General features: G+C 38.8%; 1 protein-coding gene across 8 annotated transcripts in view; it reads right to left on the reverse strand.

Annotated features, from left to right (window-relative positions):
• The window catches only part of SYNE2 (spectrin repeat containing nuclear envelope protein 2), a 384031-nt gene that overhangs the window by 123395 nt on the left and 233413 nt on the right, over positions 1 to 27223 (reverse strand). For all 8 annotated transcript variants that reach the window (XM_077122415.1, XM_077122416.1, XM_077122418.1 and 5 more), the window contains 10 exons: positions 23111 to 23376; positions 21767 to 21935; positions 20134 to 20289; positions 17401 to 17541; positions 15255 to 15437; positions 14367 to 14504; positions 10532 to 10717; positions 8694 to 8816; positions 7374 to 7556; positions 4867 to 4998 (listed from right to left, as the gene is read on the reverse strand). In XM_077122415.1, coding sequence (XP_076978530.1) covers positions 4867 to 4998; positions 7374 to 7556; positions 8694 to 8816; positions 10532 to 10717; positions 14367 to 14504; positions 15255 to 15437; positions 17401 to 17541; positions 20134 to 20289; positions 21767 to 21935; positions 23111 to 23376 — 1677 coding nt within the window. The remainder of the gene's footprint in view (positions 1 to 4866; positions 4999 to 7373; positions 7557 to 8693; positions 8817 to 10531; positions 10718 to 14366; positions 14505 to 15254; positions 15438 to 17400; positions 17542 to 20133; positions 20290 to 21766; positions 21936 to 23110; positions 23377 to 27223) is intronic.

A 27223-nucleotide genomic window follows, 5' to 3' on the forward strand; every position in this document is an offset into this window, starting at 1 on the left:
GTGTGTGTGGTGTGGTGTGGTGTGTGTGGTGTGTGTGTGTGGTGTGGTGTGTGTGGTGTGGTGTGGTGTGTGTGGTGTGGTGTGGTGTGTGGTGTGTGTGGTGTGTGTGTGTGTGGAGTGTGTGTGGTGTGTGTGTGTGTGTGGTGTGGTGTGTGTGGTGTGTGTGTGTGGTGTGGTGTGTGTGGTGTGGTGTGTGTGGGTGTGGTGTGGTGTGTGTGGGTGTGGTGTGTGTGTGTGTGTGGGTGTGGTGTGTGTGGTGTGGTGTGTGTGGGTGTGGTGTGTGTGGTGTGCGTGTGGTGTGTGTGTGTGTGGTGTGGTGTGTGTGGTGTGTGTGTGTGTGGTGTGGTGTGTGTGGTGTGTGTGTGTGGTGTGGTGTGTGTGGTGTGTGTGGTGTGGTGTGTGTGTGGTGTGGTGTGTGTGGTGTGTGTGTGTGTGGTGTGGTGTGTGTGGTGTGGTGTGTGTGTGTGTGTGGTGTGTGTGTGTGTGTGTGGGTGTGGTGTGTGTGGTGTGGTGTGTGTGGTGTGGTGTGGTGTGTGTGTGTGTGTGTGGAGTGTGTGGTGTGGTGTGTGTGTGTGGTGTGTGTGTGGTGTGTGTGTGTGTGGTGTGGTGTGTGTGTGTGTGGAGTGTGTGTGGTGTGGTGTGTGTGTGTGTGTGGTGTGTGTGTGTGTGTGTGGGTGTGGTGTGTGTGGTGTGGTGTGTGTGGTGTGGTGTGTGTGGTGTGGTGTGTGTGTGTGTGGTGTGTGTGGTGTGGTGTGTGTGGTGTGGTGTGTGTGTGTGTGTGTGGAGTGTGTGGTGTGGTGTGTGTGTGTGTGGTGTGTGTGTGTGGTGTGTGTGTGTGGTGTGGTGTGTGTGTGTGTGGAGTGTGTGTGGTGTGGTGTGTGTGTGTGTGTGTGGGTGTGGTGTGTGTGGTGTGGTGTGTGTGGTGTGGTGTGTGTGGTGTGGTGTGTGTGTGTGTGGTGTGTGTGGTGTGGTGTGTGTGGTGTGGTGTGTGTGTGTGTGGTGTGGTGTGTGTGGTGTGGTGTGTGTGGTGTGCGTGTGGTGTGATGCGTGGTGTGGTGTGTGTGGTGTGGTGTGTGTGTGTGGTGTGGTGTGTGTGTGGTGTGTATGTGGTGTGTGTGGGTGTGGTGTGCGTGGTGTGTGTGTGTGGGTGTGGTGTGGTGTGTGTGGTGTGGTGTGTGTGGTGTGGTGTGTGTGGTGTGGTGTGTGTGTGTGTGGTGTGTGTGGTGTGCGTGTGGTGTGATGCGTGGTGTGGTGTGTGTGGTGTGGTGTGTGTGTGTGGTGTGGTGTGTGTGGTGTGCGTGGTGTGTGTGTGGTGTGTATGTGGTGTGTGTGGGTGTGGTGTGCGTGGTGTGTGTGTGTGTGTGGGTGTGGTGTGGTGTGTGTGGTGTGGTGTGTGTGTGGTGTGTATGGCATGCGTGGTGTGCTGTGCTGTGCTGCCGGGGTTGGGAGCCTCAGGTCTGACTGCACCAGGATCCACGGGGTCAGGGCCCTGGAATCTGCACTTTAACAACAGCCAAAAGCTGGGAACAACCCAAAAGTCCATCAACAAATGAACGGAAAAACAAAATGCGGCACCTACACAAAATGGGATGTCGTGAGACATGCTGCAGTTTTGAAGAACCTTGAAAATATTATACTCAGCGAAACAAGCAAGACATGAAAAGACAATACTGTATGAAATGGCTTGTAAGAGATGAAGAGAAATAGCAAATTCACACAGATAGAAAGTGGATTAGAGGTTACTGGGGGATGGGAGCGAGGAGGGCGGGAAAGAGGAGCATTTGTAGAAAAAAAAGATACCCTTTCCAAAAAGTGAATTTTGGAAAGTGCTTTATAAGCTTCAAAAATTTATATAAATATTTACAGTAATTACAGGCCAGGTGCCATCAGTAGAATAGCTTTTTTTCTTTTCTGCCAAGCCATATCGAGCCCCCAGACTCTGATAATATATTTCGTGAACTCTTCCTCCTGAAATGAGCCAACTGGCAGTCCACTTTCTTCTATACTGCTGGCCCCAGAGGCAGAGCACACCTCATTTTACATCACTTATGTTACTGCTGCTGCTTATAATCCTCCCAAAACAGCAACTGTTTTCATAATTCTGATTTGTCAGTATGGCATGTGTCTTTTTCACTGTGCTGACATTTGCACCGCTGATGAAAAAGGAAGCCTGGGTAAAACTTCTGGCACTTTGATATGAGTCAAGGCAGGGGCATCAACTGTATTAGTAGCTAATGGATGTTTCACGGACATGTAGTAAAAAAAAAGTGCGAATGTCACTTGAGAATGTCCTTGATGAATGTCTTTCTAACAGTCTGTGTGGCAAAATGAGAAGTATGCATAAAGCAGTATTGCTGCACAATGAAGTACAATGCTTGAGAAAAAGAACCTGTGCGATTGAGCTGCAAGCTGAACGAGTCATTTGTTTTCACAGGATACCACTTTTTTTCATCAGAAAAAAAAAAATCGGCAAATTAATTAAATGCTCTACTTAAAGATTTCTCCTGAAGGGACAGGTGGTGATATTAAGAAATGTGGCTTTTTGAAGTTGTCTGATGAAATGTGTTAACATTTGGAAGATCTGCGTAAGTCAATGAACGGCATTTTCTAAATGATCAAGTATGATGTTAGAAAACGGGTGGTCAGGAGTTCCATTCAAAGTGCAAGATCAATGGACTTTAATTTGGCAGAGTGTGAAAAGTTCACTGACATGGCTTCAGATTCCATTTTACAACTAACCTGTGAGTAAGTACCATTTATGGAATTTTAGTGTCGTTTTAAAGAAGATTAACTACAATTATTTCAAAGCCCATCTAAATATGCTAATTACATATCTGTGTAAGGTTGGATTGTCTTTATATATTTCAACAAAACTACATACTTCAATAGACTGAATGAAGACACAAATCAGTTGTCTATTAAGTCAGATATTAAAGAGATTTGTAAAAATTTTAAATGCCACTCTTCTCACTGCTTTTTTTTTCTTTTGCATGGGCAGGCACCGGGAATCAAACCTAAGTCTCCAGCGTGGCAGGTAAGAATTCTGCGACTGAGACACCGTTGTACTGCCCTCTCACTGCTTTTTATTTTGGAAAATAGTTATTTCCTTAAAAATATGTTACCTATATTAAAATAGAATGAGTTTATTGTTATTTTAAAATAAATGGAACAGATATTTTTAAATGTCTCAGCTTTAATTACTATGTGGATAGATATAAGCCATAAAGGCAAAAGCACTTTCGGGTCCATGATAACTTTTAAGCGCAAAGAGAGATTTGACATCTTTCCAATATGTGTCTTTAACATGGAGTTTACATTATTGAGCTCACCACTTACTAGCTGTGTCACCTTGGACTCCCTCTACTTCACCACAGACAGTCAGCAACTTGCTCTTGGTTACAAAGCTAGCAAGTGATGTGACCTTGCTTTGAACACCATTATCAATTGCCTGTCTATGACAACTTGATGGCAGGAAAAAAGTAGCTTTCCCACTATTCTTGGCTTACCATCAGGTTTCTTTCATTTATAGAAGTATTGATTCAAAAACAGAGACCAAAAAACTTGCAATAGAGGATTAACCTGTAAACCATTATAACTGGTTCCACAGGACACTGTTAATTCTGGCATAACCAATGAGACATGGAAATACTGCTCAGTATATGGAACTCTTCATTATAACAGTGTTAAAGGTCTTCACCTCTAAAGCCCAGACTGCCCCCTATCCGAGAAAGCTAGTCAGAAAGTCAGGTGGTCCAGATATTGTACATTATAGCAGTTTCTTTGGTTTCAGAGAAAATCCAGAAAAAGGAAAAAAAAACCAAAATGCACCAAGTTAAGGCTAAATGCATTTGAAGGGCCCTCCATTAAGGAAGCAGGTGTGGTAAGCTTGCTCTAGTTCCTGGGGTTAGGAATTCCTAGCTGCACCAGTTTGAAAGGTTTATGTACCCCAGAAAAGCCATGTTTTAATGCGGATCCAATCTTGTGGGAGCAGCGTTTCTTTTAATCCTGATCTCTACTGTAGGTTGGAAACTTGATTAGATTGTCTCCACAGAGATGTGGCACACCTAACTGTGGGTGTGACCTTTTGAGTACATGGAGATGTGACTCCACTCGTTCCAGGTGGGTCCTGATTGGTGTACTGGAACCCTTCAAAAGAGGAAAGAGAATCAGAAACCACAGAGCCTCAGAGCCAACAGCAACTTCAAAGCAGAAGCTGACACAGATGTGGACACATGGCAAACACTGACACAGATGTCTGGAGATGCTTGGAGCCCAGCAGCCATCGCCATTCGATGTGAAGCAAGCCAGAATCTGGAGACAACCAACAGAAGCCAAAAGATGAAAGCCAGCCCTGGGAAAATAAGCAGAGGAGGCCCCACAGAACAGAGGCTGAAAGCAAAGGAGCTCAGAAGCAAGGGACCAGCAGACGCCAGCCACATGACTGCCCAGCTGGCAGAGCTGTTCTGACCCATCGGCCTTTCTTGAATGAAGGTAACCTCTTGTTGGTGCCTTAATTTGGACACTTTTACTTCTTTAGAACTGTAAACTTGTAACTTATTAAATTTCCCTTTTTAAAAGCCATTCCAGCTGTGGTATATTGTGTTCTGTCAGCTTGCAAACTAACACATCAGTCTACAAAGATATATGGTTTCTCTGAACTAAACCTCAGGGGGCTAAAATTTTATCATTTTTAATTATGATAATTATAAGCTATTTTATGAAATAGGAGTAGAAAGGAAATGAATACAGAAAATACCTTCATTTGAAGAGATAAGTAGGAGATACATTGCATCACCACAGTGGCTTCTCAACACCAAGGGCTTAGATGTTGAATGAATGAATGATAAATGAATGAAACAAACATACCTGTACTTGGGACAGGTTGGCAACTTGTTCTGGTGACATACGTTCAAGGGAGAACTCAGCTGAATAATTATTTAAGATCTGTTGCAAGTTTTCTATTTCTTCATCATATTCATTGGTCTGTTTAATAACTAACTATAAAAATATAAAAAAAAAAAAAACCAAAATTTTTATCAGAAGGATTCAGGACTAGATTAGCGACCCATGCCCATTGTCTGTCCCTCTCAGAACTTGCTGTCAGTTACAGCAAATAGGCGCTCATACAGATTTCAAGAGGAAGTGGCAGCCAAAACATAGAAACCATTGTTGCAAAGCTGGCACCTGACTTTTTACTCTACTAGATGCAAAAAACACATGCAGTGCTGCTGTACAGAGCCTAATTAGACACTTCTCCCTCTTAATTATTTCCACTCTAAGGAATTTATCCTGGGAAGCATTTTATGGCATGCTAACACTAAGTTTTTGCTGAGTTTTATGAAATTACTGCTATTTCAATACAGCATTTGAATATATATTTCATATGGAGATTTCCACATTGGCAGGTGGTATTACTGGCTTGGGATGAAAAGGGCATGTAATTTGAGTCATTCTGACAGCAGTGATGATGGCTGTTTCCAGTCCAGCATTGATCAATCACCTGGTACCCTGTGCGATCTTACAAGTCAGAAGCTGAGGAATTGAGAGTAGTCTTGAGTTTGCAGACAAACTAACCAGTATAGTACCTGGAATTTAGTGTTAAGGAACTGGTAGAGATCAAAACTACTTGTGGACTAAATTATATGATCAAAGTGTGATGAAAGATGATAAAGAAACTGACTTCCAAGGGGAGTCTAGATACTTCCTTGATATGCTTCATGAAGTAAAATGCCCTTTACAACTACAAAGTTTCTGGCCAAGGCAGGATTCTTCTCTGTATTTTCTTTAATATTTAACCACAATTTTAGCTGCAGGCTGGAAATGAATAACCATGTTAACTGCACACACCCGTTCCCCAGCCCTCAAAAATGAGCTCTACCCCCTCATTCCCCCCCCAAATAATTTGTCTTATTTTCCATGAGGACATTTACAATATCTAAAGTCGGAGCCATAAGAAATGTACCTTATATATATGTTACCATAATAATTTTTTTTAAAGAAATGTACTGTATTCTAATGATTTACTTTTTTCTAGCTTCCTTAGTTTTGAAGTGTCTGAGGGACATTGTGATTTCCACAAACACAACACAATGGAAAATTCTAGCAACACAGTTTGATACCTAACTTGGCACAAAATATAATTTTCTCTGCTTCTTCCCCTTTCATCTTATGAAGAAGCCACTTTGAAGCATAGCTAGGGTGGTTATTTTCTTTGCCTGACCAGGAGATGAATAAAGACCAAAAAGTTTAAAAATAATAGACAAATGATCTATTTTCCCACTTTTCTTCTCCTAAAAACATAGTACCCTGAGTGTCAGAAATTTCTTCTTTCTGTAGGTGTTAGGAAATGAGGTCAGCTTAGCAGCAGCCAGGCAAGGGAACCTGTATGAGCTAAGACTCAACCACAGAGCAAAGGTGTCCTCAAACCTCAGGACAACAGAGTGGCCAGCTAAATCCTGAAAGAAATTTAAGAGATAGAAAGATGTGGTCATTTTCCTCTTATAACCAGGAGGTAGCTGGGAAGGGAGGCAAAAATTCCATCTAAATTGACCCATCTACTCAGAAAAAGCAGGATGGAGGAAGTCTACCAGGACTGAAAAGCCTGCGATTTAAGGCTCTCAGCAACTTTCTGTCCTTAGAGGAATGGATTGTGATACAGAAACGCAACATATAGAAATTCAAACCAAAGTAAAATGCAAATTCTGTCTAATGGTGACTCCTGTCTTGAGGCTGGCAATCAAACAAAAGCTAAGGATGAAGCCCCTTGGGGAGAGTCTAGAGGGTATCATTAATGAGAAGGAAGAGGCCCCTGATAACGAGAACAATCCCAGAAGTCTAGAAACTCTCATTCTTGTCTTATCTGTACTCCTACTAACTGTCAGCAAATCATTTAACCCTCTGACATGAATCTCAACATACCTGCCCTACCTGCATCGCATATTTGAACATAAGATGAGATGGTTAAAATGAAAAAGACTGTTGTGCTAATGATTACTGTAAAGGTCTATTGTGCCTCGTGAGATTGCAAATGCCTTGTTCAGGTTTGAATCTCGTCCGACAGCACCTTACCCAAGTATATCTTCAATAACTGTGGGATGGAATGGAACAGACCCTAACTATGCTTCAATGTCTTCAACCAGAGCAAGAGTACAAACTGAGAGAAAATAACCTCAGTTTCATTTGAGCAAGAGGATATGCTCTTATATTAAATGTCACCTCCTAGATAATGAAGATGGAAGAGACCAAAAGAATCAACATAAGCAGCATCTTATCATCATGGGAATTGGATCTACCCATCCATCAAAACTGAAAACAAAACCAGCTTTTGCTGAATATTTCATCCAGTAAGTTGGAAGGCATGGTAAACTTCTCACCTTTAATAACTCATTTTGTTCTTGAGTCACATGTTCCAACAGTTTTACATCTTGTAAAAGCTGATTTGTCCGCTGAAACACAGGCAGAGGTTTCACTCCCGTCTGAGGCAATCTCAGTTTCATTTGGTAAGGGACAATCTCGGCAATGGTTTTCTTAATGGGATGTATATTTTCAAGTATCACCTTAATTGTATAAGATAAACATGGTACATAAGCAAAAAATGGGTAATGTTCAATTTAATTATTCGAAATTAAAATACTCTCTAATTTCGTCTTTATAGTTGTGATTTTTTAAAACATTTCCTTAGCTCAGATTCAAAAGAACTGTTATATTATTTGTGATCTCGTAGTTAAAAGTTTCACAAAAGGATGCCTGCGGCAAAAGTTACCCTACTAGCACTCAATTAGCCATTTGTAAGGAATCATCCATTCTTCCTTACTTCCCTCCCTCTTCCTCTGAAGAACTGTTTGCTTTGTGCATTGTCAGAAAGCAATGAGCCATGCAGAAGCTACTGTATCTTATCCACCTCTGTAGCAGCAGCACCCAGCATGAGGCCTCACACATAGTAGGGCTTCACATAAATGCTTCTGAATTAAACAGAACTGTCCTGCCAAATTTCACAAGCCCCAGAAGTATGTAATTAAATTTCGCTTTCACAACATCTGACCCACAGAAATCTGGATTGACACAACCAGTAAATTAGAAGCGATGACTTACTTTACTAAACACTTCATTTATGTCATTTTATTTCATCTTCACAACAACCCTAGGAGGTAGGTAGCATTTCATAGGCAAGGAAAACTGAGTTCACAGAAGTGAGAAGACCCAGGCAAGGTCAGGCTCCTTTTTACTCAGTGGACTGAGGGAAAATCACTGCTTGTCGGTTGCTTATCATGTCCCAGCTTCTGTGTCCTTTATACAGTGTAACTGTTCATTTACAGAAATGTAAGTGAATCCTAGAAAAGTTAACTAATTGCTCAAAGTCACACTGTCGGTAAAGAGCAGGGTGGCACCAGAATCCCTGCTATGCCTGGCTTGGACACTCAAGCTTTGGGATTTTACTTGAAGTCAAAACTTCCAAACTTTGAAGGTTTAGGAAGAAATAAAACAAAAAAATAACCTATAGGAAAATTACCTTTATATGGATATCATATGACTATAACTTAAAATAAATTTATAGTCATTCAAAACTATGTCCAACCTTATTTTGCTGTTACTCTAGCAAGACTAAAGGGTTTTATCACAGCACATTTTTACATATTTTAAAACAGATAGAAAAGTATTTTGAGAAACTATTTTAAGTAATGAGCCATGCTTACCTCCCCATGCTTAAGATGCTCTTCAGGTGAAAAATCAAATATTTCTTTTGATAACAGGGCAGTTTTGATTTTTGAAACTTTTTTCTCTATTGATTTTACTTCAGTTTCAATAGCAACCACATCCTAGAATTTAAGAAACAATAAAATTCTCGTGCAGTATACTAATAATTGGTAAACCACAATTTAATGCCATTCACTCTATTTCCATATTTAACTAAACATGTTTCCACTTACTCCTCTTAAGAACTCACCAAGCACTACATAATGTTGATTATTTCAATAAAAATTTGATTCTATTAATAGCATACCACACGACAAAGCATTGTTTATACTTCGATGGATTAAATATCCTCACATGGCCAATTTTCAATACTCACACTATGAGAATAGAAGCAGTATGAATCCAAACCTGCTTTTTAAAATAAGCTCTCAACTACTACAGTCTCTTTAGATATATCTTTGGAATGTGTTTAAACACTTGAGCACAAGTGGGTCTGACATTAAAAAATTCCACCCCCTTTAAGTAAAAGAATAAAGTCACCCTTGGGAAACCAACTTAGAAGGAACTGGAAAATGGATAGGATTTTCTTGCCAATTTCCTAATGAACGGTCACCATGCAGAGTTACTAAATTACTTTATAACCTATTTACATTAATTTTAAAAAATGGATCATTTATCCAGTAATCATTTTTTCATCAACCTCCAGAAACCTGGCTAAGATTCTTAAAGTGAAAATGCTGCCAAAATAAGTTAAACTATTTTTGTAAAAGCTGAAAAATCTACAGTCACTTTATAAGAGAGTCTTTGGATTTTTTACTTTAAAAGCCCACTGCAAGTACACTGTGGCGATAAGAAGTAACAGCTAATAATGGAAGGAATAAAAATTAATAGACTGGGCAGGCCACGGTGGCTCAGTGGCAGAGTTCTTGCCTGCCATGCAGGAGACCCAGGTTCAATTCCCTGTGCCTGCCCATGCAAAAAGAAAAAAAACAACTAATAGAGCAAGGGTTTCAAATAATGGCAGTTTTAAGTCATTCAATATAGGAACAAAATGTTCCTTTATAGGCCTGAGGCAACGGAAGCAGCAAGTACATATAGTAACTGTTTATACCGATATCTATAAATTATGAAGAAAAGTTAAATTACATTGAAACTAATTTCTGCATCTTGTATTTAAGAAGGTATTTAAACATATACATTGTATTTTAGGTGTTTTTCATAAAAAAATTGTAGAAGCATATTAAAAGTTTAGGATAGACTTCAATAACCAAGAATATTTATTTTAAATATTTCCCTGAAGTTACATGATGTTGTAGGATATGTAACTGAGAAACAAGAGATAAATAATTAAGAACTAACTGTACTTGCCTTTGTTATGTGACTCCTTAAATAAATACCTAACAGGTTTCAAGCAAAAATAAGTAAACATATTTTAAAAATCCAGTGGCTGGCACAGAGCAGGCCCTCAATAAACATTTGCTACTGGCGAAGGAAGACCTGGGAAGTGATGTCTTAATTCTCTTTTTGCTAATCCATGCTTCTAGACCAACTATATTACCTCCCTGACAAAGAGAACAAGTTGAACTTACATGACCCAGATTGCTCTCTCCAAAAAAACCACTTGTGGATCAAGAATAGGAATTGACTTTTCATTTTGGCAGCTCTCAGTGTTACAAAGTCAAGTAACATATAATTCAATAAATAAGAATATAAATGACAACTTTACCAGATCATTTTGCCTTCACATGATTAGAAGTTGATTAGTGCTTTAACCGTAATTTACTAAATGAAAAATAATTTTAAAATAGGAACTCACATGTTCCCAATGCAAACTTACATCAGCCATTTGCTGAATCTGTGGAAGGTTTTCCATTATTTTTTGTTGTAAAGTTGTTACTTGACTACTTAACTGTTGTACAGAATGGGCTAAATCATCTATTTCAAAAATTGTTGACAAGCCTTCTAGATCCATGAAAATCGAATGCAGAAGATTGTGTTTCTGTTCTGAGTCTTCTAGAGCCATCTAGACGACGAGAAAAGGGGAGAAAAACATGCCGGGATACAGAGACTGCTCATTAAAATTTAAATCAGAAAAAAATTTAAATGTGCTCAACGTTTCCAAATCTATAGTAATCTGCTCATTTCCAGTTTCATCAGGAAAACACTGGATGTTCTCCATTGTCAATGACAGTGGATGACTCTAGAGTGTCTACTTCTTATCCGCCCCTATTTCCAGCAATTTCATACGACGTGGCCTTGCTCCCCCAGCCATCACCCACGGGACCAGAAGCACCTGACCGCAGCCCAGTATCTGTAACTGGGAACTGGGGCCAAGCCTTGTAATTTGGGGAACGATGGTTTTATGAAAATAGATAAGTAAAGCAGGGATGAGAAATAAAGAGGAAAACTCGTAGCTTGCCAGAACTGGTGTCAGTGCCACACTACATGGTACCACTAGGTCCCGTGAGATAACCCTATAGGTTTGTGACAAATTCCTTAAAGGTCAGGTAGAATAACATGATAACACACGAGTTCTATGTGGTATGACAAAATAAAAGTGAAAATTTTGTTTATTTTTAAAATTTCTTAGACATCCCTCCTTAAAATGTCTTTTCCTTTTTTCTCTTAAACAATAATTATAGTGTATGAGCTTTTAAACTTAAGATTTCAAAATGTCTCTCAGCCACCTAACCTCAGCTTTCAACCTGCTAATACACAGTCTTCAGGTAATCCATAAAATATAACTTACATGAGAAAGAATATTTACTTATACAACCAGAATTCTAGTCATGAGTCCCTAAAATGGATCAGGTTATTAAGAATCTTATGTTGGCCTTACTCAAAATCTTAGAGACAACTTTTGAGAAAATAAGACAAATGTCTTTTATCAATAAAACTATTTATACAACATCAAAAAACATATAGTACTTTGGGGAAAATTTAACAATGAACTACACTGGAAATTGCAAAACACTGCTGAGAAAGATATATCATGTTCCCGTATTGGAACAGTCAATATGTTTAAGATGTCAATTCTCCTTCAATGGATCTAAAGATTTAATGCAATCTCAATTAAAATTCCAACAGATCTTAACATGGAAATTGACAACCTGATGCTCAGATTTACAAATGATTTTCATAAGACCTAGATTCGTCAAAACAATATGGAAAAAGAAGAATGAAGTTGTAGGACTTACCCTACTTGATTTCAAGACTTACTGCAAAGCTATAGTTATCAAGATAGTGTTGCACTGGTGAAAAATTAGATACACAAATCAACAGAATAAAGAGTCCAGAAATAGACCCAAATAGATACGATCAATTCATTTTCAATAAGGTGCCAAGATAATTCAGTGGAGAAAAGGAGAGTCTTTTCAAGTAGTACAGGAAAAACTGGCTATCCGTATGAAGAAAGACGAAACTCAACTCTTACTACACACAATATGCAAAAATTAACTCAAATCACAGACCTATGTATAGGAATTAAAAACTTTAAATATCCAAAAGAAAACATAAGAAATCTGGGGCCCCGGGTTAAGCAAAGGTTTCTTTGACAAGACAAAAAAAAACCATGAACCATATAAGAAAAAATGATAAATTGGATTTCATCAAAATCACAAAATTCTACTTTTCAAAATCTACTGATAAGGAAATGACAGTGCCACAGACTGAGAGATTATATTTCCAGAACATATATCCAGAATATATAAAGTACATTTATAACTCAATAAAAAGATAACAAACAGCCAACAAAAAATGGACAAAAAAAAAATGTGAACAGATACTTCACAAAGGAAATATGCAAATAATAAATTAGCCCATGAATAGGTGCTCAAAATCTTTAGTCACTAGAGAAACACAAATGTGCTGGTTTGAAATGACGTATGTACCCTAGAAAAGCCATGTTTTAATTCTAATCTCATTTTGTAAAGGCAGCCATTTCTTCTAATCCCTATTCAGTATTGTATGTTTGAAACTGTAATTAGATCATCTCCCTGGGGATGTGATTTAATCAAGAGTGGTTGTTAAACTGGATTTATAGTTGATGACATGCCTCCACCCATTTGGTTGGGTCTTGATTAGTTTCTGAAGTCTTATAAAAGAGGAAACATTTTAAAGAATGAAGGAGATTCAGAGAGAGCAGAGCAGAACAACATAGCCATGAGAGCAGAGAGCCCACAAGCCAGCGACCTTTGGAGATGAAGAGGGAAAATACCTTCCAGGGAGCTTCATGAAACAGGAAGCCAGGAGGGAAAACTAGCAGATGACGCCATGTTCACCATGTCCCCTTCCAGCTGAGAGAGAAGCCCTCACTGTGTTCACCACATGCCTTCTCACTGAGAGAGAAACCCTGAACTTCATCGGCCTTCTAGAACCAAGGTACCTTTCCCTGGATGCCTTAGATTGGACATTTCAATAGACTTGCTTAAATTGGGACATTTTCTTGGTCTTGGAACTATAAACTAGCATCTGATTAAATTCCCCTTTTTAAAAGCCATTCCGTTTCTGGTATATTGCATTCTGGCAGCTAGGAAACTAGAACAGCAAATTAAAACCATAATGAGTTCTGATGACTGTAGAAATTGTTAAAAAAACAAACAAACAAAAAAAAAACTTTCCCTAAGTTATTCTTTTTCATAGCTGAAAAATATAAAAGAAGGGAAATAAGTACAGCTTCACAATAAAACTCAAGTCAGTACTCAGTATCTGGAAGATCTCTTGCAGTCATAGCTCTGAGCAGGAAAATGCTTTTATTTCTTTCATCTTTATAAGCAAGCATGGAGACACACGGCACCAGTGGTGTTCCAGGAAGGAGAAGAAATTTGAAATCAAGTTTTCTATTAGCTGTGTAATCAATCAGCAGAAACTTAATGGCTTAAGAAAATTGTATTATCTCACCATTTCCCAGCTTAGGTGGGCCCTCTGCTCAGGTTCTCACAAAGCTGCAATCAAAGTGTTGCCAGGCTACATTTTCACCTGGAATGGTTCTCTACTAAGCTCATTAGGGTTCTTGGCAGAATTCAGCTGTAGGACTAAATTCCCTGTCTCCCTCATGGCTGTTGACTGGGCAGTTACAGCTTCTAGAGGCCACCGTGTCCTAGCCACATGGCCTTCTTACAACATGGCAGCTTCAAAGCCAGCAAGAGACTCTCCAGGCTGCTACAGGAAGTCTTACACCAAGTACCATAATCATAGAAGTGCCTAAGGAGTTACCTTTACCATGTAACATAACCTAACTAGTGGAGTGACCATCACATCATATTCATTTTCCTGCCCATACTCAAGGGGAAGAGATGATACAGGTTCTATAACCAAGTGGATGGAAATCTTGGGGCCATCTTAGAATTGTGTCTACCAACACTGTCAACATCATCCAGTACCACATTCTTACATCATAGATGGGGAAACTGAGGCCCATGAAGGCTCCGCCAAATTCACCCAGCTCATGAAGTAGGTATCAGGACAGAGAGAACTGGACTCTGGTCCCCCAAATCTCTGTCTAGTGCCTTCCCCTCTTCACAGCTTCCTTCTGCCAAATGCCATGTTGGAGGCAAGGTTGTTTTTCAGGAAGGAAGGAAAAAAATCACCATGATGGTCAGCGAAGCCCCTAATCACTAGTAATAGAAGTGATGAGGAGTAGAAGTAGAACCCAGAAGACATAGAACACTTACCTGAAGGGTGCTAGCATGATGACTCAGAGCCCTTGCAGAATCATAGTCTGCAGGACTGGCCAGCAAACAAATGGTATTTTCTATCCAAGCCTCAGTGCTCTTCAAATGGTCACTGTACTCCTCCATCTTAATCGTGGCCTGTCAGAGAGAGGCAGTATCCCACTTAGCCGGATGCCTTTGTACTTGAGATGAATGAGTCTCGGATGTAGAATCAGTGTCAGTGCTGTGTCAGGCCTGGCAGGACCCCTCTTTCTGGGGCTGAGGCCACTTGACCACCCCGTCCAGGTTTTCTCCACCTGACAAGACTAATTCTAGCCAAAGGTGGAAAGGATTTGAGACTTAAACTCCAACACTATGAACCTCAGCAAGGGTTCTGAGTTAGCCTTGCAGCTGGCCTGGTTCCCCTGTCAATGCTTCATTCAGACAACTGGACTTGTATTTTGTCCTTAATAGCCCAATTTCCCAGGATCCTGCCTTGCTATTGCGTGATCATATACACGACTCACCCCCTGGCAGCCCCTATTTGTAAAGTGAGGGGTGGGGAGGTATCTTGTTCAAATGGCAGTCTTTCTTACTACTGGCTCACTCCCTGGACTCCTGAAAGTACCTGCCCTAAATTCCCATTCCTGGTCTCTGTTGGGAAGCCCCGGGTTTTCCTTTGGCTTCCTCAATGCCCTGTGTTTGCCTGAGCCTCTGCTGTGGTCTGACTTTCGGACACTTAATTTTACCTGCCCAATTAGACCACCTTCCTATACCAGCAGGAAATTCTAGCTTCAGGTTCTAAAACCAACAATTCCAAGCAAAGTGACCGCCTCTGAATATATTTCTGTTTTGTTTTAAACCCATCTCAATGCCTCGGCATTTGCAGGCATCGCGTTACAGCCGCACCTTATTTAACTGCGAGGTTCTGGATTCTGCTCTCTGTGACACTTGCTGATACTGCTGAAAGGGAATCATTAAGTTGTCCATCCATTCTTGAGCCTGGTCTGGGGCCTGTTCGACCACGTCCTGAACTTCAGAATCCAGTTCATTCAGCCTGGAGTGCCAGAGATCGAGCTCATCCCACATTTTCTAGAGGAGGAAATCATAAGTCAACTTGAATAGAGATACCATGGTTTATTGCGTTAATTCCTACTTTTCACACAGTATTCTCACTTGTAAATGCTACCAGGCAGCATCCGTTATTCATTTATACCCAGTAACAACTTACGATTCAAACTGGAAAACTCTTCTTCGGAGGGAGCTGTCTTGCTCTGCATTCCTTTCAGTGTGAATTAGCTATACAGAGTGGAAGGACCTGGGATTTCCAGAGATGAATGACAAGTGACAAGCTCCACACAGCCCTGCCCTCTCAAGAGTAATGAGTTTCAAGAGCAAACATAAACGTTACGTTTAAAAAGGATTTGGGTAAACATCTGAACCGGTTTAGACCAGTATGTATGTGCTTAATCTAGAAGACAATTTTTACTAAGCATAAAAAGAAAATGAATATAAAGAAAATATCTGTTCTGACTCGGAATTAATGCAATGGCAGAAAGTTCTAGCTACCTGTATTAGCAGCAACAACTTTGACTCAGGAAGTCAAGGTTGGATTCAAATCTGAACTTGTTTCAGCAGAGGAAATCTCATAGGTAAAATACTCAATTCTTAAAAAATAATTTTTAAATGTAAAAATGCAATTTTTTAAAACTTATTTATTATGTACAAAAAAGCAATAAATTTCCAACTACATTTTAACAAGTAGTTATACAGCAGATTTTAAAGTTTGGTATAGGTTACAGGTCCACAATTTTTTGTTTTTTCTTTTCATTGCTCTAAGACACTGGAGACCAACAGAAATATCAAATTAATGATTCAGCAGTTATACTCATTTGTGAAATCTTATCTTCTCTGTTATATTCCTCTTCTTGTTAAATAACATATATACATAAAAGCAATACATTTCAAAGTACATCGCAACAATTAGTTGTAGAACAGATTTCAGAGTTTGGTATGGGTTAAATTCTACAGTTTTAGATTTTTATTTCTAGCTGCTCTAAGGTACCAGAGGCTCAAAGAAATATCAGTAAAATGATTCAGCAATCATACTCACTTGTTAAACTGACCTTTTCTGTATAACTCCACAATCACCTTTGATCTTTCTCCCACTCTTTAGGGGTATTTGGGCTATGCCTATTCTAACTTTTTCAGGTTGGAAGGGGCTGTCGTTAATATGGGGTAGGGGGATGGAACTAGTTTGTCCTGGAAGGACTGGCCCTCTGCATTTCAGGACTCATCTGGTTCAGGCACCCATCTGGAGTTTGTAGGTTTTGGAAATCTATCCAAGTCTAGCTATTCTTTTTACTTTAAATTAGACATTAAATTTTAAAGAAAATTATGGGAAAATCTGACTTTACTTTGATTTCTCTGCTTAAGAATCCAAGATTTTGTCTAAGAGTAAGCCATATCCTGACCTCTTTTTAAATTATAATAGTTCCTAAAAATTTAGATTAGAATAAAAATATTTTCCACATTTATGAGTTTACATGGAAATTAAGAGGTAAAATTTTATGTTTATGTACAGATTTACCTAGAAAAGCTAATACTTCTCATATCCTATTGAATTATTTTTTATGTCAGGGTTATGAAGATAATATTCCTTACTTTTCTTTATATGTGAAAAGGCTAGTCCATACAATACACTCTCAGGAGTCAGGGCCTATTCCCACTATGGAAAGACTGAGAACAATTCTTTTTTTTTTTTTGGAGGGGGGGCGGGGGTGCATCCGGGAATCGAACTGGGTCTCCTGCATGAATGGCGAATTCTACCACGAACCACCCGTGCACCCTTCTCCCACCCAGAACAATTCTCGAATGCGTCATTGTCTACAAAGCCTCTGTAGGGTGGTTCTCTCAGTAATGGCATGCCTAGTGGGTCTGGTCTAAGGTCTCTATGCTTCAGATTTTCCAAAGAGCATAGCCTGTAGTGCTTGATGCACCGGGGAAAGGAAAGACAGAAACACCAAGTGCTGAACGGAGTTGAAGGACATGTTACCTTTTGAATTTCTTGAGCTTTTTCAATATTTTTGCTTTTCTGCTGCAACATCTTTTCAACATTATGAAGCCCATTATTAATTTCTTCTATTTTTCTGCTCATTGCATATGATGGTGAACTTTTCAAGACTTCATTGCTAATCTGTAACAAAGGAAGAAAGACGCATTTGGTTTAGAGGTAGTTTGTGTACTCTAAAAGCTAAGGGAGTAGCTACCCTGCATGCTATTTGAGCTATAAAAGCGGTTTAAGGATTGGAGGAAAAATTCCAAACCATAGTGGTTAATGAATTAATGTGCATGTGAATAAGTAGAGCAATATATGGTGGCTGAGCTGAGCTGACCTTTTAAATTCAATCCAAATAAAGAAAACAAACAAGTAAATGAATACATGAAAATTCATTGAATATAATCCAGGATAAATACTGCAGGTAAGTGCCATCTTGGCCAAAACTACTGCATGGACTGTTGGAAACACCAAGACACCAACTAAGTAAGACCTCAGCTGTTTCCCCTGTTCTGCTCTGCTGCCCTCACTTTCCTTGCCTGGGAGCACTTCAATTAATAGTGTGCAACTGAATCTCTTTCTCAGGCTTAGCTCCTAGGGAACAAATGCTAAAATAAATTTAGTTTGAAATGCTAGTGATCAATGAAAGCGAGGGGTAAGGGGTATGGTAGGTATAATCTTTTTTCTCTTTTCTGTATTCATTTTATTTCTTTTTCTGTTGTCTTTTTATTTCTTTTTCTGAATTGATGCAAATGTTCTAAGAAATGATGGATATGCAAATTAAGTGATGATATTGTGAATTACTGATTATATATGTTGATGTTTTATTTGGTTTGTTAATTTTTTAAATTAATAAATAAATTTTTTTTAAAGTAAAAAAAAATAATACTACTTCTCAAATTGACTAAAGAACATGTAATTCCTACTTAATACAGACTTGGGTAAAATAATCTTCGAAAACTAGCTTTTTCAATTTTGTGAAGATGCTGAGAGCTTAATTTTTCTCCATGTGAAAGTTTCTAGTTTGCGTATTCACAGCAATCAGATATCTAGCTGCTGAGCAGTGTAATTTTTTTTATCTGAATGATTTTCTTAAGAAATAACTTGTGCTAGGAAAGATAAATGAATATTGAATGTATCATTTTTCAAATACCTGAATAGTTTGTGTCCTTGTTTTTTTTCCAAGCTATGTTGTTAAGGCTTTCTCTAAGCAGCCACTAAATAAGCAGGTACTACTTCATGCTTTTGTGTAATCCTTATGAATCTCTAAAGAACCACTACATCTGTACAGTCATTGAGGCTAAAACCATTCTATTTAGATAATACACAGATGCAGAAAGCAAACCACAGGCTAAATGGCTTGTTAAGGTCACATGTCGACGTAGTGGTTGAACTTGTCCCGAGAAGTGGGAAGTCTCCAGACTCCAAGGTCCAGGCTGTTCATAACATCAGGCTCTTGATATTTTTATATCACGTTTTTGTTCCAAAGATCATTTCACACTTAAGCTCACTCAAAAATAAATAAATAAATTTCTACTTCGATCCTGTATTAGTTTTCTACTGCTATATCACAAATGACCACAAAATGAAGTTTTCTGATATTGCAGATTATTCTTCTTCCAGTAGAAAGAAATATCATTTAAATCCATTAGGCAAGATCATGATGTGGGAAGAATAAGGAACCATCTGAATTAAACAGATGGCACTGCGTCTGCTGCCGAATTCTTGACTTCCCTTTAGATACATCAAAAAGTAAAAATCATTGGTCTTTGTTACAAATATACAAGTTACAGCTAAATTTTCAGCTCCAAATCTGAAAGACTGATTTTGATGATTAATTCACTTTGTTAGGGATTTTCACATGACATGTTTATGAGAACGGCGTTTAGTTTCTCTCAAAATATTTAAGATAAAATCAGTACAATGTGATCCTTGAGGTACCTCATCACAAATTTTCTTGTGTGCAGTCTAAAAGATTTGTTATGGATATGTATTAGGAGTTTACATGTTTTTTACAACAAGGGTTAGATTGTCCTAAGAAATCTTTCACTGCTGTTAATGATGGATTCTAGCAAGTAAGTTTGAAATTCAATTATTTTGTGTGCATTTACAACCTATTTTATCAAGTTATAGGTATTTCCAGGTTTCAAGTACAAAAATCTTTTGACGGATGCTGGACTAAATAGAACTTTTGTTCAGTTGGATTTGGGCTGCCTTTTTAAAATTCAATAAAATTATCTTGCTAAGCTCCTATCCCTTTAATACCATTATTTTCCAACCTTTTTTCAAATCTGGAATTTGGGTATAAAGATCTGTCCAGGTGTGCTTTGTCAGGTTTGTGTTATCATCATTAAATGCTATTCCTACTGAGCTATGAAATTTGTATTCTTATTGTTCTTTGTTGCAATTTCAAAATGTTCCCAGAATATATGTTTTTAAGGAAAGTACTATTCATATCCAAAATTTTTAAGTGGTTCTTCAGTTAAAAAAAAGCTAAGATAAGGATATTGTATAATTTTAAAATGTAAGAAAAGAAAACTAAGCATTTTGAAAACTAAAAATACACAAATTATCTGATTCCATTATCAATACACAAAATTGTCACAACTAAATTCTATCAAAACAGTCATAACTGAAACCAGGGTAAATGAAAGTATGATATTAATGAGATTTCCTTCTATAATCATTCAACTCCATGCATAATAACACCAGTACAAACGTTATTATTACCTTCTCATCTATGTCTTCTAAAGTTTTTCGGCATTCGTCCATCTGAGATTCAATCTCTGCAGGGACTATGGTATACATTTCAGAATACTTGATTCGCAGTTTTTCCATAATATTCTCAAAAGTTAGCTTCTCTTTCTCAAGAACACTTTGAAGCTCCTAAAAACATCAAGAGAGTTTCAATACTCACAGGACAGGGAAAAAGTTTAAAAAATGAAAACAGCTTTCCAGCACATCCTTCTGATTTAAATGAGCCAACTTTGCATGACAAAACTTCACGATTGATACAAGTCGATTAAGCCTGAGAGATACTTCATTTAGTCAGATGATGCCTTTTAAAGTGTAAGAGTTAAACCTGATCTCTCTTCATAGTGTCAAACCATTGTTGTGAAAGGACATTACAACATCTCCTTCTTCTAAAGTATCTCTATGATTTAACCGTATCTCAGTTACAGTCCTGGTCTAAAAAGCTGCAAGTAGCAAAAAGTTTCAAAGAACTTTTTTTTTGTTATTAACTTGTTGCCATTTCTGCTTCATCCTACATTATCATCACAATGGTTCAAGGCCACTAAAAGCCCTATGGCTGAAGCAGAAGTGTCTACTTTCATGTAATTAGACAGCCCAGCAGAACTGCACTTCTTTCAAAAGGGAGGGTTCCAGTTCCATGCAAAGAATTTAGGCTTCAGGAGATAAAAGAAACCTGAATAAATAGTCTATTGGTTGTGGCCTAGAAACAGAATCTGATCTACGTTCTCCTGTAGTAATTATAAAGGACAAACTCATTTGTTTGGGAAAGTTTCCCAAAGACCAAGTGGAAAAATACTTCTTGACTTTGTTGTATTTTTTTTTTTTTTAACAGTATCTGTTCAGTAGCATTGTTTGTGTTAATGGATCCAGTCACTAAACTGAAGAACGATTTCAATTTTAAATGACTCAGTCCTGTGTCACTGTTTTCCTTTTCTTAATTCTCAGCAGAGAGCAGATCTATAGAGGGAAAGTTAAAGAACGAGGCCATTCAGACAAAAATGAGGTTTGAGATATAAATTTGATCCTGTTTTATCTAGATGTAGTCCAAGACTTCAAGTTTTCATTCGAAGCTATACAAAGACGCCATAAAGATTGCTTTTGTGAGTAAGTTTCCTTTTTTAATATTTAGTGACCCAAAAGTTCTCATTAAGAACAACATACAATTTATGAATAAACGTTCAAATATAATTTTTGGTTTCTACCATTGGATACGAATGAGAGAATAAACCATTCTAAAGAAACGAGTTTCTAAATGACCCTTAGCATGTGCATAGATCCCCTATTAGGGCTAAGATGTTAGTTCCTACTAAAGTGAGTACTCAAATATGCTACTCAAAAGTGGTCTGAGAGCCCTGTTAACCAAATGCAACTGAAATATGGTTGCTGAGTTCCTACTGACCTCTCAGCCTGGCCTCACTCTGCCCTTTGCACTCCAACCTCACTAATCTTCTTCCATTACTCTGCCCACATGAAGCCACAGGGCCTTAGCATAGCTTTCCTTTCTCCCTGGACCACTACACCTCACCCGAGGTGCTTAGTTACCTTTGGATTTTGTAAACAAAATTGTGAATCTTTATCAGTCACATTCACTAGTTCACTTTTCACTTACCTCAAACTGTTCTGCCTTTTCAGGGTGGTCCTGTAATGCCAAATTTTGGAAAGAAGTTGTAGTCTGCTGAAATAAATTCTTCAAAGCAATGATTTCCTTTATCAAGGAATGTCTTTCTTGGATTTCAGTCTGTATCAACTCCTTATTTTTCTGAGCTTTATGAAAAAGTCTAAAATAACAGCATCAAAATAACAAATTGTTTCTCAAAAAAACAATTAATAAAATTTTTGCCTAGCTTACAAAAGATTTTTGTTCTTGAGAGAAAAGCACCGATTTTCAATGATTTATATGCATGCATACAAAGTTAAAATTCTGCCGCCCAACCAAAACCTTCTTTAAAACTTTCACCCCCAAGTATCCTCCTTTCACACTTTACATTCCAATTGCCATCTTAAGCTCCATTTTTTTCTTTCATTTAATTCCCAAGCCCAACCGAAAATAACCCCACTGGCGTTATTTATTTATTTATTTCCCACGTGGGCAGGCACCGGGAATCGAACATGGGTCTCTAGCATGATAGGCAAGAATTCTGCCACTGTGCCTCCGTTGGACTGCCCCCCTTGCCTTTTTAATCTTCATTGAACCCCATCTGCTGGGGATGTAGCCACCATGTCAGAAGAAGAGTTTAAGTGGATAAAATCTTTCCCGAAAGCTATTTGACAAGTATATTTAGTTGTAAACTTCTTATGCCCATATTAATCAAAGGGGCACAATGAATCCATTTCTGGACATTTTTTTCAATGAATCAATCACAGATGCAGAGAGATATTCTGGCATAAGAAAATTCACTGCAATGTTTTTATTTTTAGGAAAGAAAAAACTTAGCAATAATAGAAAGGATCTATATTAGGGCATACCCACCTGATGGAAAAATTAGGTAGCCAGGTTTATGAAGAACATTATGGCATAAGAAAACACACATGCTATGGTCATCATTCTCAGAACACAAAACAGTATAAGTAGTAGGATCTCAATTTGCTTAAAATTATAATCATAGACAAAAGATCACAATGAATAGAGAAAAAGGACTGGCAATGGTTGTTGCTGAGTGGTGAGATTAAAGATGGATATTTACATTCATCTTTATAATTTCTCACGTTCTCTTAATTTTCTGTAATGTCTATGTATTACTAAATAAGAAAAACAGCAAACGCACACACACACACAAAGATTAAACCTCAGTAATAACTAGGATGGAGAACATGTGCTTGTTCTTAATTATGATTATCCTTTCCATTCCTTTTTTATACCTGTCACCATTACTCCATAAAATTTTTGATATTTTTAAAATATAATATCTTCTCATTTTAAGTCATCAAGCACGTTTCCTTAAACAGATCTTACTTGTTACACCGTTCTTGCATAGCTGCAATCTCCTGAAACGCTGGAATTGTTTCCATAGACCCTAAGGCATCAGGAACATTCTGGATACGTTTTATGCGTTGAAGAAGTAGGGTCAGTATCAGCTGCTGCATCTCCACATTCTCTTTATATTGACATAAACAGTCTAGCAGCTCAGAGAGTTCCTCTGTGGTAGCTGCCTCTTTTGTTTTGGAAATTTCGGGCAACTCTTCTTGAAGATTATCTAAAATAATTGCTTCTCGTTCAATCTGATTAAATTAACAAAACAATAGAGTTAAAATAAGCAAAATATATTCTTTTCATTTCAGGACCTGACATAATACCTTGACAGTCATAATTTTTGCATACTGGTTGTTCAAAGGGTTCCCAATGTCACATCATAGCTCAGAGTAATGTTTGCTTTTCTATAGCTGCAAATATTATTCCTCTACATTCAGAATCCAGTAGTTCCAAACTATTGCTCATGTAGATGTATGATTAAAATGACATATTGTTGTAGTAAGGAAAGACTGTTGCAGATTTTCATAAATAATTTATTCCTCCTTCAGACTTCAACTGGAGAAAGCAATATTCCTCCTGAGATGATCAGAGGAAGTTAGAACGAGCTCCTCGTACTGCTTTCACTAAATATTAGTGGTTGGGTAACCACCAAATCTGCAAAGCTTTTCTTCATATCTCTTTTCTTTCACTTCTGATGCCTACATGCTCAAAAAGTAAGTCTGATGGATCTTTATTATTCTGACGTCTTCCAAAGGGAAAGCAGCCAAAATGGCTGAACCAAATATTTATCGTCCCCTACTACGTGCAGAATTCAGAAAAACATAACTTAAGACACTGTGTATCTGGAAACTGAAGTTTCACCAGCTCTGAACTCATACTGAAGATGAAGTAGAGTCTTAAGGTGCCCTTTGAGTCAGATCCTCCTTATGCCTCTCAAGTCCTCTGGCCCTCCTCTCAGCGACACAGCACAAACACCACGTTCTGTCCTAGAGCAATGCTGACTCTCCTGCTCTGCAGTAACAGAGCCAGGCATCTTGTTTTCTCGACACTGCAGAATAACACAGTGGTCAACTGCGATTATGGTATCATGCTCACTGAAATCATGGTGACAAAGGACCCGGGTGTCCAATAAGACGTGACAAAGGTGGGAAATAAAGCCTGTGAAAACTTAGGGGCCCCCAAATCAAGTAAGCTTCCAGGAGCCCAATGGTTTGGGGCATGCCAAACTTCTTCTTTAGGTAAAGGCCAAGTTGTTCGATCTTGTGCCTCTACCATTTAGACAGGCATAAAAGTCCCCTTGGGGGAATGGCAAGAAAGGGGGAAAATTCAACTTTCTTTTCTGGAGAATTACTGATATTCTCGTAAGCAGTGGGGACAACCAAATCAATAGGCCAAGCCCTCAATCTTGGGGTTTGTTCATATAAAGCTTACCCCCACAAAGGACAGGCTAAGTCTACTTAAAATTAGGCCTAAGAGTCACCCCCAGAGAACCTCTTTTGTTGCTCAGATGTGGCCTCTCTCTCTCAGCCAGCATGGCAAGTGAACTCACTGCCCTCCCCTTCTCTAGGTGGGACATGACTCCCAGGGGTGTGGACCTCCCTGGCAACAGGGGGCAGAAATCCTAGAATGAGCTGAGACTCAGCATCAAGGGATTGAGAAAACTTTCTAGACCAAAAGGGGGAAGAGAGAAATGAGACAAAATAAAGTGTCAGTGACTGAGAGATTTCAAACAGAGTCAAGAGGTTATCCTGGAGGTTAATTCTCACACATTATATAGATATCATCTTGTTGGTTAAGGCATAACAGAGAGGCTGGAGGGAACTGCCTGAAAATGTAGAGCTGTGTTCCAGTAGCCATGTGTGCTGATTTGAAAGGAAGCATGCCCCCTAGAAAAGCCATGTTTTAATCAAAATATCATTTCATGAAGGTAGAATAATTCCTACTCAATACTGTATGTTTGAAACTATAATCAGATCATCTCCCTGGATGATGTGATTTAGTCAAGAGTGGTTGTTAAACTGGATTAGGTGAAGACATGTCTCCACCCATTTGGGTGGGTCTTGATTGGTTTATTGGAGTCCTATAAAAGAGGAAACGTTTTGGAGAATGAGATTCAGAGAGTGCAGAGAATGCTGCAGCACCACGAAGCAGAGAGTCCACCAGCTCCAGTGACCTTTGGAGATGAAGAAAAACACCTCCTGGGGAGCTTCATGAAACCAGAAGCCAGGAGAGAAAGCTAGCAGATGACGCCGTGTTCGCCATGTGCCCTTCCAGCTGAGAGAGAAGCCCTGACTGTGTTCACCATGTGCCTTCTCACTTGAGAGAGAAACCCTGAACTTCATCGGCCTTCTTGAACCAAGGTATCTTTCCCTGGATGCCTTAGATTGGACATGTCTATAGACTTGTTTTAATTGGGACGTTTTCTCGGCCTTAGAACTGTAAACTAGCAACTCATTAAATTCTCCTTGTTAACTGTTTCTGGTATATTGCATTCCGGCAGCTAGCAAACTAGAACACCATGTTTCTTGCAGATGATTGCATAATGATAAAGCTTTTGCAAGGTGACTGTGTGATTGTGAAAACCTTGTGTCTGATGCTCCTTTTATCTATGGTATGGACAGATGAGTAAAACATATGGATTAAAAATAAATAAATAAGAGGGGGAACATATGTTAAAAATAATAATAGATGGATATACAGGGAAAAATGTACCTATTGCAAACTATAGACTATGGTTAAAAGTAATATTTTAATATTCTTTCATTAACAGCCAACAAATGTACCACACCAATACTATGGGTCAGTGGGGGTGGGGGTGGGGGGGATAAGGGATATGGGAGGATGTGGGTTTTATTTTTTATTTTTATTTCCTTTCTGGAGTAATGAAAATATTCCAAAATTGATCATGGGGATGAATGCACAACTACGTGATGACACTATGAACCAGTGATTGTGTATTTCAGATGGTTTGTGTGGTGTCTGAGTGTATCTCGATAAAACTGTATTAAAAAAAAAAAGAGGCATAGCACTGGCTTGGCCTATTTGGATTTGGGAGTCAGTATATACTAGAGCCTTGGATATTGTTCAGATTCATTTCTCAGAGTGCTGCCAATTCTGAGGGGAAGCCTGAAGAATGAAAGGCTCTGAAACAGGTGGGTTGTGGCACGAGTTGCCCTGCCTTTCGGGCCACATGAGCGAGTTGTGTCGCCAATTTCTAGAATACATGGGTGCAGAAACCAAGCGATACAGTTAGACTGGGTCTGCCCCAGAGAGCCAGTTACAGAACTCTTGCTGTTCATGACCTCAGGCCTAAGACTGGCTGGATTAGAAGTCCTAGTTCCTGGGAAGACAGCTACATTTCCACTAGGAAACAAGGTAAGGGTTCCCATGAATCTAAAGCTAACCTGCCTCTGGATTATTTTGGGTTTCCTTTCCAGAGAACCAGTATTCAAAGAAAGGAATTCCTATACTGGCGGAAACTGTACCGCGTGGGCTCCCAGTATGTATTTATACATTTAAATTACGGGTTACAACAATGACGTCTGAACCCAGAGGACTTAATGGAGCATCCAGAGGAATTACAGGTGCTTCCATGCATGATGAGAACCATAAATGGGCAACTGCAACAACCATGACCCAATATGAGTAAAGCAACGAAGGACTTGATTTCTCCAGTTTCAGTTCCCCACTTCTGTTCCAGGGATTGCTTTCCAAGATGAAGCACCTGCACAGAAGCCCATGTCTCAGGCTCTGCCGTCTGGGGGGAATGTAGGCCCCCCAAGTCAGTAAAATAGGTGCCACAAAAATTAAGCCTTCACTTTCCCACCCAGGAGAACCTCTGTAGCCCCTGGAAGATTTGCCTTCAATATAGAATTCTCATAAGATTGCTTACAAATTTTTTTGAAAATTTCTCACTTTAGAAAGGGAGAAGGAACCATAGTTGCACTATAAGCAAACATAGTGATGGATAAACAGGAACTGATAAAGAAATGACTGTTGGAGCTTTGGTACAAGGGGAATTAGTCAGCCTTATACTTTCAATCACACTTTAACTTTATTCTAACACATTATGATCATTAAAGCACAAAATAATGA

The sequence above is a fragment of the Tamandua tetradactyla genome, chromosome 12 (genome assembly GCF_023851605.1).
Source record: "Tamandua tetradactyla isolate mTamTet1 chromosome 12, mTamTet1.pri, whole genome shotgun sequence".
Taxonomy (NCBI): domain Eukaryota; kingdom Metazoa; phylum Chordata; class Mammalia; order Pilosa; family Myrmecophagidae; genus Tamandua; species Tamandua tetradactyla.